The sequence below is a fragment of the Macaca mulatta genome, chromosome 18 (genome assembly GCF_049350105.2).
Source record: "Macaca mulatta isolate MMU2019108-1 chromosome 18, T2T-MMU8v2.0, whole genome shotgun sequence".
Classification (NCBI taxonomy): domain Eukaryota; kingdom Metazoa; phylum Chordata; class Mammalia; order Primates; family Cercopithecidae; genus Macaca; species Macaca mulatta.
Window position 1 is genome coordinate 65,470,063 of NC_133423.1, and position 21,193 is coordinate 65,491,255.

The window sequence follows — 21,193 nt, forward strand, 5'->3', positions numbered from 1 at the left end:
ATTAGTATTATACTTCAATAGGTTGTTATTGTTTGGAAAACTTTGTTTTGACTGGCTGTTGTTCAAATTTCTCTTCGGTCCTTTTCATCTCTTCATTTCTCTGCGAAAGTTTAATACCTTCTGCTGGTATCACCCTTATTGGATTTCCATTCCATTTTCTGTTATCTTTGCCTAACACAGTTTATTTAGGTTTTAACTTTTTTCCCCCAGTTATTGAAGTGGTTGTAAAAGTCCACATTGTGATAGAAATCTTTGCTCAGAGAGTCCATGACCGCTTGGAAGTGTTTACTGTAAACAGAGCAGGATCAGTACCACATTTTATTCATTTTCATGCTTTAATGTAAAAATTCTTTTTGCTTTCTCTTTCAGTGAGTACAGAAAAAATCCAGGAACATATCACCAACCAGGTATTCTCTCACTTCTCATAAACTCTAATATAGAATTTTGTTTCAAATGTTAATAATTAAACATGTGTAAATGTAAAAAAGTGGGGGTAATGTTAGCTGTTAGTTATGAGCAATATATATGTTACTGGTTCTGGGGAAAAAAACATATTTGGTCATATGTAGATGATCATGCACTTTCTTTGTCTTCTCCCAAGCCAAGTCCTTCCCTACCACATCCTACCCAAACAGGAAACAGTAGACTAAAGAGACTCTGCCAGTTCTAACTTGCAAGTATCTCTCTGACCTGATTTTGACCTCTGCATTGATACTATCATGGCAGCAAATAGATATTTCCATCTGCTTTTCCCTTAACTAAGGTTACTGTCCGTGATTTTCTCAGGTTTTCATTCAATCAGCTCAAAGTCACTGCCTCCCAAACAGCTAAGAACTGGCTCCCTATACACCACAAGTTGATCTTCCATTCTGGTCTTTTGTTTCTACTCACAGTTGACCAGCATCTTCCGTTTGCATCACGGTTTTCTTATCCCATCTTCTTACTGATCTATTTTTGTATTTCTAGGTAGATGGTGTCCTTCTATAGAACTGTTTTAGGAGCTTGAGACCTGCAGCCACACAAACAAACCAAGGGAGACCTTCCCCCAAAGCACATCTTGCCCTACCCCACCTACTTTTTCCCCAGGCCAGCTTAGCGACAGTTTCTCCAAACCCTGCCTGTGCCACTAGACTCAGAGAATGCAGATATTGACCTGTGGAAAAATATGCTTGGGTTTCACCCATAGGTACAAATTTCCGTATCTTCTTTCTTTTTTCCTTTCAATGGCATAAATTACAACTCACCCTTACCAAAGAGAAGGGTGGTAAATCTACGTTTATACCAATTAAAAGTGCATTTTTCAACCTTCTAAGTGCACTCTAAAAGAAATTCCAATTCTAGTTCCTATTGTCAGTCCATCCCAATGAAGTTTTAGTTTCACCCAATCTGTGCCAGATGCCCTGTAACTCATCAAGCTTTCAAAATTGTCAACCCATTTGGCTAATACACTATTTTTCAAATTCAGTAGCCAAAATTTAATCAGGTGCCATTTTGTTTTTGAATACTATTGTACATGTTGACTTCTAGTAGCAACTCTCTTAATACTTGAAAATGCCATCATTGTGAAATAGCAAAATCAATTGGCCATTTCAAATAGTTCATTTGCCTTTTGAACATAGTTTCTTTCTTTTTTTTTTTTTTTTTTTTTTTTTAGATGGAGTCTCGCTCTGTCACCAGGCTGGAATGCAATGCCACAATCTCGGCTCACTGCAACCTCCACCTCCCAGGTTCAAGCGATTCTCCTGCCTCAGCCTCCCAAGTAGCTGGGACTACAGGCATGTGCCACCACGCCCAGCTAACTTTTGTATTTTTAGTACAGACCGGGTTTCACCATGTTGGCCAGGATGGTCTCGATCTCTTGACCTCATGATCGGCCTGCCTCAGCCTCCCAAAGTGCTGGGATTACAGGCGTGAGCCACCGCACAGGCCCTTAGTTTCTTTATTATTGCATTTTACATTATTTGTATGTACTCAAGTGGTTTGGTGAGGCTCAGCAACAGTTAGCCAGTAAAGTTTACTGCTGCTATTTTTATTTATTTAAATCATATAGGAATACTTGACCTGTTTTCCTTATAAATGTAACAACCTACCTGTTTCCCTTATTAACAACCTAAAGCAGTTGGTCAAAAAATATACTAAGGTCACTTCTGATGGGTAGATTTTCATCTCCTGTTTTTGCTTCTTTTACATTTAGCAAAACTAACAAAATATGTAGACACCAAAATAGAATGCCACATATTTACTCATAATCTTAAATATTAATCTGATGCCAGATAAAATTATAATGGTTTTCAGTCTCAATAAGAGAGTGAAATTCTTTAGATTTTAACTGAAGAGGGAAAGGTCTTAATATTTTAATTATGTAGTCATTCTCAGAACAGATCATTATCTCGTTCAGTCATTGCTTATATTTCTAATCCTACAATGAAATTTCTATTCATTCTTCTCCCAAGTAGAGAAATGCTCTCCATTCTCAAGAATGATATACTGGCATTACAATTCAAAAAGGTATCTTATACCTCTAGTTTATATAAACTCTGGCAAAAAGTAAAGAAATAAAGTCACCTTCTTTTTCAAATCACTATGCCACCAAAATAGTTTGGCTCTTGAAAAACATTTTTGAAAACCCACTTTAGATAATCAATACAGCATTTTTTATCAGAAAGAAAGGCAAAATGGAACACTGCTGAGCGTTAATCTTGCCCCTAAATCCTTCCCACTAGGCACTATAGATTGTGTAATTAAATTGAAATTGAAAATCGAGTCTTCCCGCACCACCCCCCCACCCCGCCCACATCAGGCAGGCTATGAGTTGTGCACCAACGTGAGAAATCAGGAGCGGAGCGGAACGGAAGCTCTAGCCTGCTGGCTAATATCCAGCCTGTGCTTTTAGCCCATGGCTATTTTACCACACCTGAGCTCTGAGAACAAACAACTATCTGAGTCCTCTGGAGGGAACGCTGGATTCTTTCCTATGCAATTCACTGGGGAAATTAGTATGCTTTTTAAAAGTAACTTGTTAACGCAGCTTGTTTACCAGAAGAGGACAAAAATGAGCAGTGAACTGCTTGGTAGCCTCTGTTCTAGAATGGGATGAATGCATGACCCAATTTTTTTTTCAGCTGTCTCTTTGGCAGTTCCTTGCTGCAATCATTTCCTATCTGAAAAATGTTACTTGTAGAGATGAAATTTTCTATAGGTTTTCTAAATAATTTTTACGATACTAGATGAAAGATAACACTTTAAAATATTACCAAAAATGCTTTCAAAATAAAATTATACATGGTCAGCATAAGAATGGGAAAACTGAATGTAAATTCTTAATTGAATTTTTGGAAACTGCCTTATTATATAAAAGACAATTTAAACCTTTTGTGTTTACGCCTTTTTATACAGCAGATAATTGAAACCCTCAGTGAATTAATACCTTGTGTTTGTGCCGCTAGATGACAAAGAGGGACACCGAATATGGGGCTCTGTTTCTGGTGCAGAGGATGTCCTATGTTGTGGAGAACGTTCACAGACAGGTGCTCTCTATGAGAAATGCTTGCCCTCACTGACGACCCAGTGCAGAGAGACAACACCAGCGCAGGCCCTTACAGCTCTGTATTTGGTCCCTAGGGCTGCCATAACAAAGTACCATGAAGACGTGCCTTAAAATAACAGAAATGTATTGTCTCACATCCAAAAGAGGGTGTCAGCAGGGCCATGCTCTCTCTGAAACCTGTAGGGAAGGAGCCTTCCTCACTCTTTTTATCTTCCAGTGCTTGCCAGCAATCCTTGACATTCCTTGGCTTACAGCCGCATCACTCCACTCTCTGCCCCTGTGGACACATGGCTGCCCTCCCATTGTGTCCCTCCCCTTATAAGAATCCTAGCCATCTTGGCTTAGGGCCTTCCCTCAGTGACCTTCTCTTAACTTAATCGCAGTGGCAGAGACCCTATAATCAAATAAGGTTGCATTCTTAGGTACTAGGAGTTAGGACTTCAACATATCTGTTTGGGGGATATAATTTGACCCGATGTTATGCCCAGACAGTTTGTTCCCCAAAGAAGACCACCAGAGTCCAGAGTCAAAGCCAAGCGGCAAGGATCTTTACTGCAAGTTCGAACTTGGTGCCTCCATTCCACAGCATACAAGAGGGCTTCCAACAATGCGAGTGCTTGCTTTTTATAGCCCGATGTAAACAGGATATGTAAAGTTACAGGGGAACAAGGTAATTCTCTCGGTTACAGCACATTTAGCATTTTTTATTGGTTCCTGCTGTGTCCTTATCGGGGATTTCCTAGGTGGTGTTTTTCTGAAGTTTGAGAGAAATATGGAGGAATGTGTTTGTGCTGGGCTCAGGAAGTTGGGAGATATATGGGGGATGTGCCTCATTCCTTTCACCATAACAAGCTGGAAACCTCAGAGTCATCCTCGACTCCATCTCTCCCTCTGAGCACTGGGCACTTCTGATGGGATCTCCTGTTGACCTCTCCCAACCAGCTCCTCACCTCCACCCATAACCCCTGCTTCATCCATGCCCTTGTCTCATTTCCTCGGTGATTTCTTGAGGCTCTCCTGTTAGCCTCACCACCTTTCTGTTCATCTTCCATTCTGCTGCAGTTTGCAGTAGTTTGCAGTTTTAAAATATCATCTTGCTGAGAAATAAAAACTAAGTAGAAAAACCTCCTCATTCCTTGTTAACAGTAATTTTAACCCTAACTGGGCGTTATAGTCACCTCTGAAACTTGTTAGCACAGATCCTGAGACCCCATCTCCAATTCTAACCCCAAGACATTCTGGGTCAGTAGCTCTAGACTTGGGTTAAGATACAGCACAACCCTCAGACCCGACCAAGAAAGGTCACAGGCTTTAGGAGTCTCCAAGCATCACAAAAACAGCCATGCAAAGACAGATTTTTCTTTTTCTCAGCCTCATGTTTTAAAGTTTCATGACCAATTGAGAGCTCACAAAATGTGGAAAGGAACATAGCAGCTGAACTCAGGGATCATCTGGGCAAATGGGACAGACCAATAAAAGAGTGAAATTCCCTTATTGAGAGAGGTGGGGCTGTGTGGGCCCTGTGAAATCAAAGAAAGAAGGGATGCTTTAGTTTCTAGATAGCCACCCAATAGCTCCCGAAGTGGGAGGACATACAGGCAGACTGTGTTCCCCAGCTAACTGTACTGCCACCATCCCCTCTGCTTGGGGAGGGGCTGTGGAGTGGGTGAGTATAGTTTCAGCTGGTGCTTAGAACTCCTGGTAATCTGGAACCAGAAAAGGAAAACATGAGGTAGGAGAACATGTTCTCCTCAGTAACCAGAAGACCTGGACTGAGTCATTGCCATCCTTGATGGGGAGAGATGCAGGCCCTGCCCACGAGTCCCCAGGCTAAGTCCAGGGTCCATCCTGTTCCCCCCACTGAAGTTCCAAGCAACCAATCAGACCTCTAGTGTAGGACGGCCTTGAGGGACAGCAGGGCTCCTTAGGTCTCCTAGTCCCAGAGCAGTCCTTTGGATGGGAACAAGGACCAGGTCTTGGGTGTAGCTTCCCTTAACACTAAGAAATAGTTCCACATACAGTATATGGACCTCCATTCATGCTTCTTGCTGTAGACCCCACAAAGGTTGGGAATGATCCTGCTCAGACATTTGCAATTTCAAAAACTCCATATGTGATTCTGATGGAAAGCCATACAATACATTTCTTTCTTTTTTTTTTTTTTATTATACTTTAAGTTCTAGGGTACATGTGGATAATGTGCAGGTTTGTTACATATGTATTCCTGTGCCATGTTGGCGTGCTGCACCCATCAACTCGTCAGCACCCATCAACTCATCATTTACATCAGGTATAACTCCCAATGCAATCCCTCCCCACTCCCCCCTCCCCATGATAGGCCCTGGTGTGTGATGTTCCCCTTCCCGAGTCCAAGTGATCTCATTGTTCAGTTCCCACCTATGAGTGAGAACATGCGGTGTTTGGTTTTCTGTTCTTGTGATAGTTTGCTGACAATGATGGTTTCCAGCTGCATCCATGTCCCTACAAAGGATACGAACTCATCCTTTTTTATGGCTGCATAGTATTCCATGGTGTATATGTGCCACATTTTCTTAATCCAGTCTGTCACTGATGGACATTTCGGTTGATTCCAAGTCTTTGCTATTGTGAATAGTGCCACAATAAACATACGTGTGCATGTGTCTTTATAGCAGCATGATTTATAATCCTTTGGGTATATACCCAGTAATGGGATGGCTGGGTCATATGGTACTTCTAGTTCCAGATCCTTGAGGAATCTCCATACTGTTTTCCATAATGGTTGAACTAGTTTACAATCCCACCAACAGTGTAAAAGTGTTCCTATTTCTCCACATCGTCTCCAGCACCTGTTGTTTCCTGACTTTTTAATGATTGCCATTCTAACTGGTGTGAGATGGTATCTCATTGTGATTTTGATTTGCATTTCTCTGATGACCAGTGATGATGAGCATTTTTTCATGTCTCTGTTGGCTGTATGAATGTCTTCTTTTGAGAACTGTCTGTTCATATCTTTGTCCACTTTTTGATGGGGTTGTTTGTTTTTTTCTTGTAAATTTGTTTGAGTTCTTTGTAGGTTCTGGATATTAGCCCTTTGTCAGATGAGTAGATTGCAAAAATTTTCTCCCATTCTGTAGGTTGCCTGTTCACTCTGATGGTAGTTTCTTTTGCTGTGCAGAAGCTCTTTAGTTTAATTAGATCCCATTTGTCAATTTTGGCTTTTGTTGCCATTGCTTTTGGTGTTTTAGACATGAAGTCCTTGCCCATGCCTATGTCCTGAATGATATTACCTAGGTTTTCTTCTAGGGTTTTTATGGTATTAGGTCTAACATTTAAGTCTCTAAACCATCTTGAATTAATTTTCGTATAAGGAGTAAGGAAAGGATCCAGTTTCAGCTTTCTACTTATGGCTAGCCAATTTTCCCAGCACCATTTATTAAATAGGGAATCCTTTCCCCATTTCTTGTTTTTCTCAGGTTTGTCAAAGATCAGATGGCTGTAGATGTGTGGTATTATTTCTGAGGACTCTGTTCTGTTCCATTGGTCTATATCTCTGTTTTGGTACCAGTACCATGCTGTTTTGGTTACTGTAGCCTTGTAGTATAGTTTGAAGTCAGGTAGCGTGATGCCTCCAGCTTTGTTCTTTTGACTTAGGATTGTCTTGGCAATGCGGGCTCTTTTTTGGTTCCATATGAACTTTAAAGCAGTTTTTTCCAATTCTGTGAAGAAACTCATTGGTAGCTTGATGGGGATGGCATTGCATCTATAAATTACCTTGGGCAGTATGGCCATTGTCACGATATTGATTCTTCCTATCCATGAGCATGGTATGTTCTTCCATTTGTTTGTGTCCTCTTTGATTTCACTGAGCAGTGGTTTGTAGTTCTCCTTGAAGAGGTCCTTTACATCCCTTGTAAGTTGGATTCCTAGGTATTTCATTCTCTTTGAAGCAATTGTGAATGGAAGTTCATTCATGATTTGGCTCTCTGTTTGTCTGTTACTGGTGTATAAGAATGCTTGTGATTTTTGCACATTAATTTTGTATCCTGAGACTTTGCTGAAGTTGCTTATCAGCTTAAGGAGATTTTGGGCTGAGACAATGGGGTTTTCTAAATATACAATCATGTCATCTGCAAACAGGGACAATTTGACTTCTTCTTTTCCTATCTGAATACCCTTGATTTCTTTCTCTTGCCTAATTGCCCTAGCCAGAACTTCCAACACTATGTTGAATAGGAGTGGTGAGAGAGGGCATCCCTGTCTTGTGCCAGTTTTCAAAGGGAATTTTTCCAGTTTTTGCCCATTCAGTATGATATTGGCTGTGGGTTTGTCATAAATAGCTCTTATGATTTTGAGATACATTCCATCAATACTGAATTAATTGAGCGTTTTTAGCATGAAGGGCTGGTGAATTTTGTCAAAGGCCTTTTCTGCATCTATTGAGATAATCATGTGGTTTTTGTCTTTGGTTCTGTTTATATGCTGGATTACGTTTATTGACTTGCATATGTTGAACCAGCCTTGCATCCCAGGGATGAAGCCCACTTGATCATGGTAGATAAGCTTTTTGATGTGCTGCTGGATCCGGTTTGCCAGTATTTTATTGAGGATTTTTGCATCAATGTTCATCAGGGATATTGGTCTAAAATTCTCTTTTTTTGTTGCGTCTCTGCCAGGCTTTGGTATCAGGATGATGTTGGCCTCATAAAATGAGTTAGGGAGGATTCCCTCTTTTTCTATTGATTGGAATAGTTTCAGAAGGAATGGTACCAGCTCCTCCTTGTACCTCTGGTAGAATTCAGCTGTGAATCCATCTGATCCTGGACTTTTTTTTGTTGGTAGGCTATTAATTATTGCCTCAATTTCAGAGCCTCCTATTGGTCTATTCAGGAATTCAGCTTCTTCCTGGTTTAGTCCTGGGAGAGTGTAAGTGTCCAGGAAATTATCCGTTTCTTCTAGATTTTCTAGTTTATTTGCGTAGAGGTGTTTATAGTATTCTCTGATGGTAGTTTGTATTTCTGTGGGGTCGGTGGTGATATCCCCTTTATCATTTTTTATTGCATCTATTTGATTCTTCTCTCTTTTCTTCTTTATTAGTCTTGCTAGCGGCCTATCAATTTTGTTGATCTTTTCAAAAAACCAACTCCTGGATTCATTGATTTTTTGGAGGGTTTTTTGTGTCTCTATCTCCTTCAGTTCTGCTCTGATCTTAGTTATTTCTTGCCTTCTGCTAGCTTTTGAATGTGTTTGTTCTTGCTTCTCTAGTTCATTTAATTGTGATGTTAGAGTGTCAATTTTAGATCTTTCCAGCTTTCTCTTGTGTGCATTTAGTGCTATAAATTTCCCTCTACACACTGCTTTAAATGTGTCCCAGAGATTCTGGTATGTTGTATCTTTGTTCTCATTGGTTTCAAAGAACATCTTTATTTCTGCCTTCATTTCGTTATGTACCCAGTAGTCATTCAGGAGCAGGTTATTCAGTTTCCATGTAGTTGAGCGGTTTTGATTGAGTTTCTTAGTCCTGAGTTCTAGTTTGATTGCACTGTGGTCTGAGAGACAGTTTGTTATAATTTCTGTTCTTGTACATTTGCTGAGGAGTGCTTTACTTCCAATTATGTGCTTTATTTCCAATACCACATAATTGGATGTGTGCTGAGTAGAATGTATATTCTGTTGATTTGGGGTGGAGAGTTCTGTAGATGTCTATTAGGTCTGCTTGCTGCAGAGATGAGTTCAATTCCTGGATATCCTTGTTAACTTTCTGTCTTGTTGATCTGTCTAATGTTGACAGTGGGGTGTTGAAGTCTCCCATTATTATTGTATGGGAGTCTAAGTCTCTTTGTAAGTCTTTAAGGACTTGCTTTATAAGTCTGGGTGCTCCTGTATTGGGTGCATATATATTTAGGATAGTTAGCTCTTCCTGTTGAATTGATCCCTTTACCATTATGTAATGGCCTTCTTTGTCTCTTTTGATCTTTGGTTTAAAGTCTGTTTTATCAGAGACTAGTATTGCAACCCCTGCTTTTTTTTGTTCTCCATTTGCTTGGTAGACCTTCCTCCATCCCTTTATTTTGAGTCTATGTATGTCTCTGCATGTGAAATGGGTCTCCTGAATACAGCAGACTGATGGGTCTTGACTCTTTATCCAGTTTGCCAGTCTGTGTCTTTTAATTGGAGCATTTAGTCCATTTACATTTAAGGTTAAGATTGTTATGTGTGAACTTGATCCTGCCATTATGATATTAACTGGTTATTTTGCTCGTTAGTTGATGCAGTTTCTTCCTAGCCTCGATGGTCTTTACATTTTGGCATGTTTTTGCAATGGCTGGTACCAGTTGTTCCTTTCCATGTTTAGTGCCTCCTTCAGGGTCTCTTGTAAGGCAGGCCTGGTGGGGACAAAATCTCTAAGCATTTACTTATCTGTAAAGGATTTTATTTCTCCTTCACTTATGAAACAGTTTGGCTGGATATGAAATTCTGGGTTTAAAATTCTTTTCTTTAAGAATGTTGAATATTGGCCCCCACTCTCTTCTGGCTTGTAGAGTTTCTGCCGAGAGATCTGCTGTTAGTCTGATGGGCTTCCCTTCCCTTTCCCTTTACCTGACCTTTCTCTCTGGCTGCCCTTAAGATTTTTTCCTTCATTTCAACTTTGGTGAATCTGGCAATTATGTGTCTTGGAGTTGCTCTTCTTGAGGAGTATCTTTGTGGCGTTCTCTGTATTTCCTGAATTTGAATGTTGGCCTGCCCTACTAGGTTGGAGAAGTTCTCCTGGATGATATCCTGAAGAGTGTTTTCCAACTTGGTTCCATTTTCACCCTCACTTTCAGGCACCCCAATCAGACGTAGATTTGGTCTTTTTACATAATCCCATACTTCTTGCAGGCTTTGTTCATTTTTTTTCTTCTTTTTTCTTTAGGTTTCTCTTCTCACTTCATTTCATTCATTTGATCCTCAATCGCTGATACTCTTTCTTCCAGTTGATCAAGTCGGTTACTGAACCTTGTGCATTTGTCACATATTTCTCGTGTCATGGTTTTCATCTCTGTCCATTCGTTTATGGCCTTCTCTGCATTAATTATTCTAGTTATCAATTCTTCCACTTTTTTTTTCAAGATTTTTAGTTTCTTTGCGCTGGGTACATAATTCCTCCTTTAGCTCTGAGAAGTTTGATGGACTGGAGCCTTCTTCTCTCATCTCCTCAAAGTCATTCTCTGTCCAGCTTTGATCCGTTGCTGGCGATGAGCTGTGTTCCTTTGCAGGGGGCGATGCGCTTTTTTTTTTTGAATTTCCAGCTTTTCTGCCCTGCTTTTTCCCCATCTTTGTGGTTTTATCTGCCTCTGGTCTTTGATGATGGTGATGTACTGATGGGGTTTTGGTGTGGGTGTCCTTCCTGTTTGTTAGTTTTCCTTCTAACAGTCAGGACCCTCAGCTGTAGGTCTGTTGGAGATTGCTTGAGGTCCACTCCAGACCCTGTTTGCCTGGGTGTCAGCAGCAGAGGCTGCAGAAGATAGAATATTGCTGAACAGCGAGTGTACCTGTCTGATTCTTGCTATGGAAGCTTCCTCTCAGGGGTGTACTCCACTGTGTGAGGTGTGGGGTGTCAGTCTGCCCCTAGGGGGGGATGTCTCCCAGTTAGGCTACTCAGGGGTCAGGGACCCACTTGAGCAGGTAGTCTGTCCCTTCTCAGATCTCAACCTCCGTGTTGGGAGATCCACTGCTCACTTCAAAGCTGTCAGAGTCGTTTGCGTCTGCAGAGGTTTTAGCTGCTTTTTTGTTGTTGTTGTTGTTGTTGTTTAGCTGTGCCCTGTCCCCAGAGGTGGAGTCTACAGAGACAGGCAGGACTCCTTGAGCCGCTGTGAGCTCCACCCAGTTCGAGCTTCCCAGCCACTTTGTTTATCTACTTAAGCCTCAGCAATGGCGGGCGCCCCTCCCCCAGCCTCACTGCTGCCTTGCCTTGAGATGGCAGACTGCTGTGCTAGCAATGAGGGAGGCTCCATGGGCATGGGACTCTGCTGGCCAGGTGTGGGATATAGTCTCCTGGTTTGCTAAGATCCTTGGTAGAGCGCAGTATTGGGGTGGGAGTTACCCAATTTTCCAGGTGTTGTGTGTCTCAGTTCCCCTGGCTAGGAAAAGGGATTCCCTTCCCCCTTGCGCTTCCCAGGTGAGGCGATGCCTCGCCCTGCTTCAGCTCTTGCTGGTCGGGCTGCAGCAGCTGACCAGCACCGATTGTCAGGCACTCCCCAGTGAGACAAACCCAGTACCTCAGTTGAAAATGCAGAAATCACCTGTCTTCTGTGTCGCTCGCACTGGGAGTTGGAGACTGGAGCTGTTCCTATTCGGCCATCTTGCTCCGCCCCCCATACAATACATTTTTAACTTTTGAGTATGAAATACAAAGCCTTGGGATCTTGTACTCCTTTGGAGAGGATTCTCCCCACCTTCGTAGACTTATTTCCCATTCTACTCCTTTATTTAAAACTAGTGGTTCTTTATAAAACTATTTCATCAGCATAATAATCCCCTTCTCTGCATGTACAAAATTTACTCATGTAAGACCTAACTCAAATACTACCTTTTATGAAGCTTTCCTTTGTCACATAGCCAAGAATAATCTCACTCTCTTCCATGACCCCATTTTATTTTCTCTGCCCTTTTACTACAGATATTTACTACAGATATTTTACTACAGATATATAGATTTTACGACCCTATATTCTAATCATTTATAACACAACAGGATTTTTGAGACTACCTAGCATTGCCGTAAAGAAAAGAGATCGTGTTTGGTTCATTTCTGTGTCCACCGTTGGGCTTTGCATATCATAAGAACTCAATCAACTGCTGGCGGAATGTAAATTCTTCAGATCACTAAATTCTTATTCTAGTAGCTAGAGGGGCTGCTAAATTTAAACAGTCTACTCCCTATACACCGGAATGTTCAAACTTGCTGTGTCATTGATTCTTACAAGGCAGGAACAAGGTATCCTTCCTTCACCTCCCAGGTAAGGATTCTAAACCAAAAACAGAAGGAACAAACCAGGACTGCACATGGTTATTAAGAATAATGGTCACAGAGTCAGGAAATGAAAGAATCGAAGGGCAGGGAGATCCAGATCTTCTTTTTACCTGTATGTCCATATCCATATTGCCTGCAGAACGTTAAATGTTTTGCCCGGTTCAAGACTTGAGCTCCTGATTCTTTCCCCTAATGTAAGCATGGCAGTGCCACTCACTGATGACTTTTCAACGTAGTGTGAACTTTAGAACTTCTAAATTTAAAGTGGGATTCCGTTACCTTGCACTATTCTTGTCAAAATGGCCATGCACTCAAGGAGACAATTTTGACTTAAAGATAGTTTCTCTTTGCAAGTTTGGCACTAATGGAGCTAGTAAAGATCCCACATGTCCCAATTCCCTTTTAAGATTACCTTCAGAATTGAGAGAGTTGCACTTTTAGAAAAGCTATCCAATTGATGAGTCTTTTTCAAAATCCTGAAAGAAGGACTGAAAGGATCAAAAAGTGGTGACACTAATGGTGGTTAACAAAGAAGAATTTATAAAAGATGCCTTTTTTAAAGGTCAGATGGCTTCTACCTAGAAAATACTTAAGTGTAAATGTCAAAGTTCTGGGCTTTGCCTCTTTAATTGGAAGCCAAGAAACTTAAAATGTGAAAGGTACCTGTGGAAAGGTATTTAGATTGACAAGACAAAGCAAGGCTGAGAATATGGCCCTCAGATGTTTTAAAAGCATGACCACCAAGAAGAAAATAGTGGTGGGAATAAACGCTGTGAGAATTATTCACCATCAAATATGCAGATAGCTCTCACTCAAGCACTCAATGATTCTGAATAATTGCCATCAATAATTGTGCTAATTACTCAGTGCTCCATATCTCATGTTTTGTCACAACAACCCTGTGAGGACCAGGATTTTAATCTCCACTTTATACAGGTGGAAACTCAGGCTTGAAATCAGGTTTAGTAATTTTTCAGGTCCTGCCACATTTAGCACGACATTAGTAATAATAATGGTTAGCATTATTATTACATGCTCGATGAGCTTTTTGTGTGTAGGCATTATGCTAAATTTTACATTAAATTATCTCTCTTAAAGCTATTTGCGAAGTAGGAACAAATCAAAAGATTCATCTTAGTGAGGCGACTTAATTTGTCTAAAATCATGCATGCATAGTGGTCACGCCAGGATTAAATAAGGCATTCCAGCGCTCTCTACAGTGTGAGCAACGGCCACTATTCTGGGAGGCTTTAAATGTCTGTCTTTACTGGCACTCAACTGGTGAGTGACAGACTTCAAATGTGAATCCAGGTGTATCTCATTCTGAATTCCTTTCTCTCCACCATTATACTACACTCCCACCTCTTCTGGAAGTTGTTCTATTAATTAACTGATCTCACTTATGACCATCCTAATTAACCCCCCAATTCGGACATTAATCCCGAAGCAGTCTGTTTTGAGACCCTGGAATACAGATTTTTATGATGTGGTATGTCTTTTTTTCCAAGTATTTTAACAATGAAGATGAGCATATACATACTCCAGGGTCCCTGTTGAGCAGTAAATTAATTTTTTAATTAAATAAGTGAAAACTCAAGTGAATCTGGTCTAAGAGAAAACTATTTGTCACCTGAAAAGAGCTTAAAAACTCAGAGGGGAAAAAAGTATACATTGCCATAATCTGTTGCCCACTGCCAGTTTTCCTTGGCAGAGCCCAGGCAGAAATATCATGGAAATAAAATGAGAATTTGAAGTAAAAACCTTTATTTTCACTCACTATAAAATGTTTTCTTTGTACTTTTGTATTTTTTTTTTTTTTTTAAGTAGAGATGAGGTTTCACCATGTTAGCCAGGATGGTCTCCATCTCCTGACCTCGTGATCTGCCCATCTCGGCCTCCCAAAGTGCTGGGATTACAGGCTTCAGCCACCGCGCCCGGCCTTCTTTGTACTTTTTAGAAAAGCATGTTACTTCTAAAAGCTCTCTTACAAGTTCTTTATTGTTAGTAATAACAGTGTCATTGTGTATGTACACATGTGAGAAAATACGGAATACTGAAACTCCGTACTGAAAATGTAGCATTTATGAAAAATAAAAATAGTTAATTTACCATTTAATGTAAATTAGCATTAACCACACCACCTAAGATGTTAACACCCAATAGGCTGGTGAAATATATTCCATGAATAATTTTTAGTCAATCTTTTTCTCATCTTTTTCCTCCTTTCTGTTGAGTTTTTCAAATCATATCCTTCTCTACTTGCTAGCATCTGTACTAGAAGATGAACTGAGTAACTGACATGTTTCCGCTTTGCATATTTTATTAGAAAAATGGTTAGCATCATCGTTTGAGATTTTTCTCTCAACACATAGCAACGAAAGGCAGTAGCCAAGTTCTGATACCCAAAAGCACAATTAGTAGAGCCCTTCAGTATTCAGTAACTCATCACCTCTGTGTAAAAAGACATTCACTCACTTCATAGGTTAAAGCTATTGTCAAAATGAGCCATAGAGCCCACTTGTCATCAGGTTTGAATATGCATTCTAAAATACAGTATTTTTTGGAGTATGTTTGAATATGCATTCTAAAATACAGTGTGTGTGTGTTTGTTGTTGTTGTCTACCTTTAAACCATTTTACTCATGCTATTCTTTCTTCTTGTGGTAAAGAACTTGAATTAAGGACTCAAATCAAAACTTGGTATTTTCTGGTGATATGCAAAAGAAGTATTCGAGTAGTCATCATCTCAGAAAAAAGCTGCTTGGTGACATAAAAGAGTTATGTGTTAAGAAACAGTGATCGTGAATACCAGGCCAATTCTGTGGAATCTGTGTTTTATATATGGTCTACATCCCCTAAGGCAGATCCCTCAGATATCTATCTATGGACTTCTCTTAAATTTGATGTGTCCCTTTGCGTATGTCTGCATTTTGCAGAGGTAATGTTCCTTGGTGCTCACCAGAACCTCAGGAGTGAATAAAGGCACCTGGAGAGTTTTCTGCCTCCCACTCGAGACAGAAAATCACCACTCATTCCTTTTGTTGTGCATAAATTGAAATCAATTTTATTTAAGCTTTGTTTGACAAAGTAGCACTTGTTTTTCCCAGAAAACAAATTTCTGGGAAGGGGAAGAAATGCGGACAAATAGTGAAAATTCAGAGTACCAGTAAGGATCCAGTGAAAACTACCTTGTCTTTATTATTCTTAATGTGGAAAAAATTCTTATACACAGAAGTGTTATGTTATATTCTGTGGTCGATCATCAAACAAGGATGGAATAAACAAGATTCTTCCCTTTTTCACCACTGGTATATGCATTGCTCAAAATGTATTAAAAGGGATATTTTCATCATTACTGGATAATGCAATTAGGCCAGTGTTCTGTGGATGTGGAATAATGTAATTTACTATGTTGAATGATTAGCCAATCAGAATTCTCTCATTTTCTAAAGCAGTGGATTGATTAAAATGTGACCATAAACAAAATAGATTTTATTAGGCATAATCTACTTTGTAAACAAATGAAATTAATTCTTTGCCTGACCTAAAGCTTTGAAAATGAAAAACCAAAATTGAACACATGCTTCCAATTTTGGTTCTGTTACTAAGATGACACTTAATATAAAAGTTACAATTTAACTTCCCCTCAAGTATTCCATACTTGAGACTAAATGACTCTTAGAAATATGTTCATCAACAGATGGGAGCCACTTATGGCCTCATAAACTCCAAAGCAAGTGAAATTATCTCAGCAAAATAGAAGGAGATTACAATAAAGCCTCATCTGGTGATCTCAGTGATGATTAATGCATTGCACATCGGTTCAATCATGCAATGAATATTGACAGATAATCACCCTTCTTCATACAAGAGAAATATTGAAGAGACAAATGCCAGTGATATATGCTTTTAATCAATCAATAAGCAATTTCCACACGTGCCTTGTGTACAGAACTGTGCTAAGTGCTATGGAGGATGTGGAAGAAAGTGCCAGCAGAGTTGCCAGCAGAGTTCCTATTCTAAAGGGATTTTCTATCTTGAAAGAGAAGACTAAAAACCTGAAACACTGCACAGAATGGCAGATAGTGTGTGATTCCTTGTTTGCTTATTAATTATACACTATGGATCATATGGGAGTTTGAAAAAGCCGGCCATCAGTGAAAGCTACAGTGTTCAGGGAAGTATCATGGAAGGCTTTAAAAACCGAAGTGATTAGGACTTGATTCAGCAGGAAACACAATGTGGGGGCACTGAAAATATTCGAGTTCAGAAATGATCTCGGGAAATTGGTATGAAATTTTTCCTGAAACTGTAACCTGTATTTTCCTTTTTGCTCCATCCCCACTGGTAGCAGCCACCAGTCTCTCTCCAGGCTCTTCGGGTTTCCTCCTGCTTCCGCTCTTACGAGGCCCAAGTCTGTTTGCCACTTGGCTGGCAGAGTACGCTTTAGAAAATGTAAATTACTCCCAGCACTTTGGGAGGCCGAGGCGGGCGGATCACGAGGTCAGGAGATCGAGACCATCCTGGCTAACATGGTGAAACCCCATCTCTACTAAAAATACAAAAAATTAGCCAGGTGTGGTGGTGAGAGCCTGTAGTCCCAGCTACGCAGGAGGCTGAGCCAGAAGAATGGCGTGAACCCAGGAGGTGGAGCTGGCGTGAGCCGAGATCATGCCACTGCACTCCAGCCTGGGTGACAGAGCAAGACTCGGTTTTGAAAAAAGAAAGAAAAGAAAATGTAAATTACTTCTGTACCTGTCTAAAACTCCCCATGGCTTATACTGCACCCCTGCTAAAATCCAAAGCCCTGACCATGATCTGATATCCCTATAAGGTGTGGTCCCAACCTCCTCTTTCATCCCATCTTGGGCCGTTCACACTCACAGGGCAACCACAACAGCCTTGCCCTCTGTCCTTCCACCTGGCCAGGCCCATTCACGTGTGGGGGCCTTTGCACCCACTGGCCATGTTCAAAACGCTCTGCTGCCAGCCCTTGGGTTCCTTGTTGTCATTAAGGTCTCAGCCCTAGTAGCTTCTCCTCAGAGAGATCTTCCTTGGACATCTATTTAATGTAACCTTCCCACTCTCCCTCTGACATCTTCTATTGCATCACCATTTTAGTGTTTGCATCATACTCGGCACCACCCAAATTGTTTGTCTGTCCAACTTTTTCCTTGTTTGTTATCTATCTTCACCCGTATGAATGTGAGTACCTTAAGAACAGAGACTTGCCAGAGTCGTTTGCCCCCTTGCCCCAACACCAGAAAATAGTGCACGTGGTAGGTGCTCGGTAAATACTTCTTGGGTGAATGTGTTGCTTATTAGTTCTTCCAGCTAAGATGATAATCTGGACATGAAAACAAAATGTGTTTAAGCAAAATCTTGATCATGGGAATGAACATTTCAAGGGGAAAATGAATGGAGTTTGGTGTCTAAATATAGGAAAGGAATGCGCAATCTAAGACAAGAGTAGTGCGAGGTTCTCAGGGTTGCTGCAGGAAGGTGATACTCTTGGCAAAAATATAAAGGTTGTGGTTAAAAACCACATTCAGTGCGTATACACTACATGTCAGGCATTACGTATTTCTCAGAACCCCATTGGGTAGGCATCATTCTCTCTTACAGATAAGAGATTGATTCAGTGGCCTCAAGTTGTTCAGCTGGGTATCCTATTCCAGTGATTGAGGTTGACTTGGTTAAAAGTACTGATTGATTTAAGATCAACTTACAGTTGCAAGCATGGATGGGGGTAAAAATGTACTAAGTCTGGTCTTCAGCGCTACCTCTCCCCCATTTCCCAAGTTACTGGGCTGAACTGGATGTGGGATATGCATCTCACAACCTACGTTGGCTCACAGGCTCTTTTGCAAATTGGTCTGTGCACCTGTAGATTCCTCCAGGTGTCCTCCTCATTCTGAAACAGTTCAGGGCGGGCAACTGGAAATGCGTTGAAGATGCTGCTGAAGAGAAAAGTGCCCTGATAAAGGTAGGGGAACGTGATTCATGGAGCAGAATGACACCTGTTATTTTGGGGACAACCACCTGAAGAGTGATAAAACCCCAGAGAAAGTAACTGAAATGCAGTACATGAAAATGTTTTGCTTCCATCTTTTTGACCACTATCTGATAAGTTAATACCTAGAGTATGGAAACTTGACTTTGCTAAAAATGAGTTCTATAAGAAGCCCAGAGAAGACAGCGCTACTGATGCATCTGGGGAGTTGAAGATACTGCAACTGAACACTCAGGTGGTCTCTTACTGGTGGCAGGAAATAAATGTTCTTCTTCACTGTAGAAATCACCATGGAGATGGCATTATACAGCTAGCATCTCAGTGGTAAAAAGCCATGGGGACCAGGTTGCTTGGTCCCTGGGAGTTTATCAGGGGTTAAAAGATACCTTCAGCTTACCCCCTTTCACCCCGATCCAGCTCACACACACAGCTCCACAAGTGCTGACTCGTTCTCCCAGATTTGCAGCTGTGAAAATGCCGAGATTTAAAATATATTTTCTTGAAAAAAACCAGCATTGATGGAGTGAAGATATTATTACTCCGTTACTACCACGTATAGGTATATGTGTTTCTGACAGTAGTGTGGAGGCAGAAGAGAAGATAAAGATCCCATGAAGATAAGGAGATTTGTTGCAAGGCTGGCATAAAAGCTGAGCAGATGATCACAATCTCTGTGTGGTTTATGCTGCCTGAGGAGAGACCCGAAGTCCAGGCAGTGCTGGCTTACATCATTGTTTTCCAGGAGCAAAAGCCTAGTACTTTGGTCATTCCAAGTATTTGGGATTGTTCAGTAGAGCATCAGTTCTTGGTACACAACATAGGTTATTTTAAATTGGAGAACTGAAGCAACCAAAGGTGGGGTGATGTCCTCATTCATTCTACCTAGAGTTGACTTCAGCACATTTGGCTACCTCAAGGTAACTGGGTACAAAGGATTGTATTCACTTGGATCTGATAGCAAGGAAACACTCTTGTAGTTACAGATGTGATATCACTGAGAGGGAAGCATGGGTTAGGTAGTGAGAAACATACCATTTTGGAGCCAGACAAGACTGGATTTTAATCCCAACTCCAGCAATTAATCGCCCATTGTAAAATGCTGAGCACATTTAATTAAGATACGATCTCAACCACCTGTCAGAGCTGGAGTGAGGGTTAAACTCAATTATTTTGTGCAGCACCTGGTGCATGTGAAGCCCTCAATCCATACTCATTCAAAACTCACTCTTACCATGCAGCGTCTCCCTCCAGCCTTGCTTCAGGAGGTCTCCTGTAACTGAAGGAGAGTGGAGCCCTGGCAGGAGTAGAGACAAACAAATGGACTTTCCTTGCCCATTGAAATAAAGACAACCCTCTTTGCTCAGGAGAAAGCAGGCTCCAGAGATTTGGGAGTCTCAAAACATGGTCATGAGTCACAGGTGAGACAATAGGGTCTTCCCACAGGTCTGTGAATGAATCCAGAAGTGCAATTCTTTTCTTTGGTTTTTAGAGATGAATGGTACCCAAATCCATATACTTTCATCTTGCTACAGTACTGGCTATAGGTGAGTTACTAGTGGCCTAAAATGATGGAAGGCCTTAGGAAAATTCCCTGTGTGGCACTTGAGACTTCCTTACCTCTCCTGTGGACAGTCGTTATCCCTTATGTGGGGAGTAGATGGAGTTAATAAGCTGTGATATTATTTCTGGGCAAGGTGCAATAAGATGTGTTTGTTCCTCCCAAGGTGCAGATTACAGAATTGCAGTGAGGGAAGCGGGTGAAGATACAGCATCTAAGGAATGTTTAGAGAGTTATACTTGCCTGCTTTATAATATGTGTGTCTCTAGAGAAGACTAGGTAGACTCCTGTCCATCAGCATCTCAGTGTAAAAGAGCATTGCAGTTGGATGTCATCACCAGTCCCCTTCCAGGTCCCTGCAGCTATTGTGGTTAGCATTGCTGTTCCCATGGCTCAAGTGGCTTTGGACTAGTAGGTAATGGGTGGGGGAAGAAACAGCTCCCCTCACCTCCCCACCCCACCCCACCCCAGATATATTCTGCTTCCTGAGACTTGGGCTGTACCTACAGGAAGTAACAAAGGGTTGGCGTGCCCCCAGCTCCCTCCCCTCTGCCAACTGCATATTGCACTTACCAAGGCTGGGCTGCAGGTGGCAGGCGCCCCTCTGCGATCCTCCCATGGCTGGAGGAACTCATTCTACGCCAGCCCTTGGGAGTAAAGTTGTACAGATACTGAAGACTTCCATCCTCAGGCCGAAAGGTCAGGATCCGTGCAGCTTATAACTGCCCTCACAAAGAAAGAGAACAAAAAGAGAGGCTGTGGCCATGGCTGCCTCCAGTACCCATTTAATTGGCGTCTTGAATCAAGTACAACTGTTTTTAGGAGAAGTAACCCATTTTGGAAGCCCCCCAAAAGCTTCAAAACTTAGAGTTAATGAAATAATATTCTAAAAATAAAATTGATAAAATGTATCTGAAAGCATGCATACTTGCAAATATCCATGTGATGCTCGCTTAGTTTCGTTAGGGCTCTATTCACTCTGACCTCATCGTATGACAACCCACTTGACTCCTCTCCTCCCTTCTGACCTTCTGCTTTGCTGCTAGTGTAGTTCTATATTCTTCCTTTGCATTCTTTCTCA

At 41.2% G+C, this 21,193-nt stretch overlaps 1 protein-coding gene and 1 long non-coding RNA gene across 4 annotated transcripts in view; one reads left to right on the forward strand and one right to left on the reverse strand.

Moving 5' to 3' along the window:
• Positions 1 to 20,828, reverse strand: part of LOC114673705 (uncharacterized) — a 53,250-nt gene extending 32,422 nt beyond the window's left edge. The window contains exon 1 of the long non-coding RNA XR_003724497.2: positions 20,686 to 20,828. This is a non-coding gene — a long non-coding RNA (uncharacterized LOC114673705). The remainder of the gene's footprint in view (positions 1 to 20,685) is intronic.
• Positions 1 to 21,193, forward strand: part of CHST9 (carbohydrate sulfotransferase 9) — a 292,759-nt gene that overhangs the window by 246,736 nt on the left and 24,830 nt on the right. For 2 of the 3 annotated variants that reach the window (XM_077974631.1, NM_001261472.1), the window contains 1 exon segment: positions 370 to 407. The exons of the other annotated variant lie outside the window; for it this stretch is intronic. In XM_077974631.1, the coding sequence (XP_077830757.1) occupies positions 370 to 407 (38 nt within the window). 3 annotated transcript variants of the gene reach the window in all.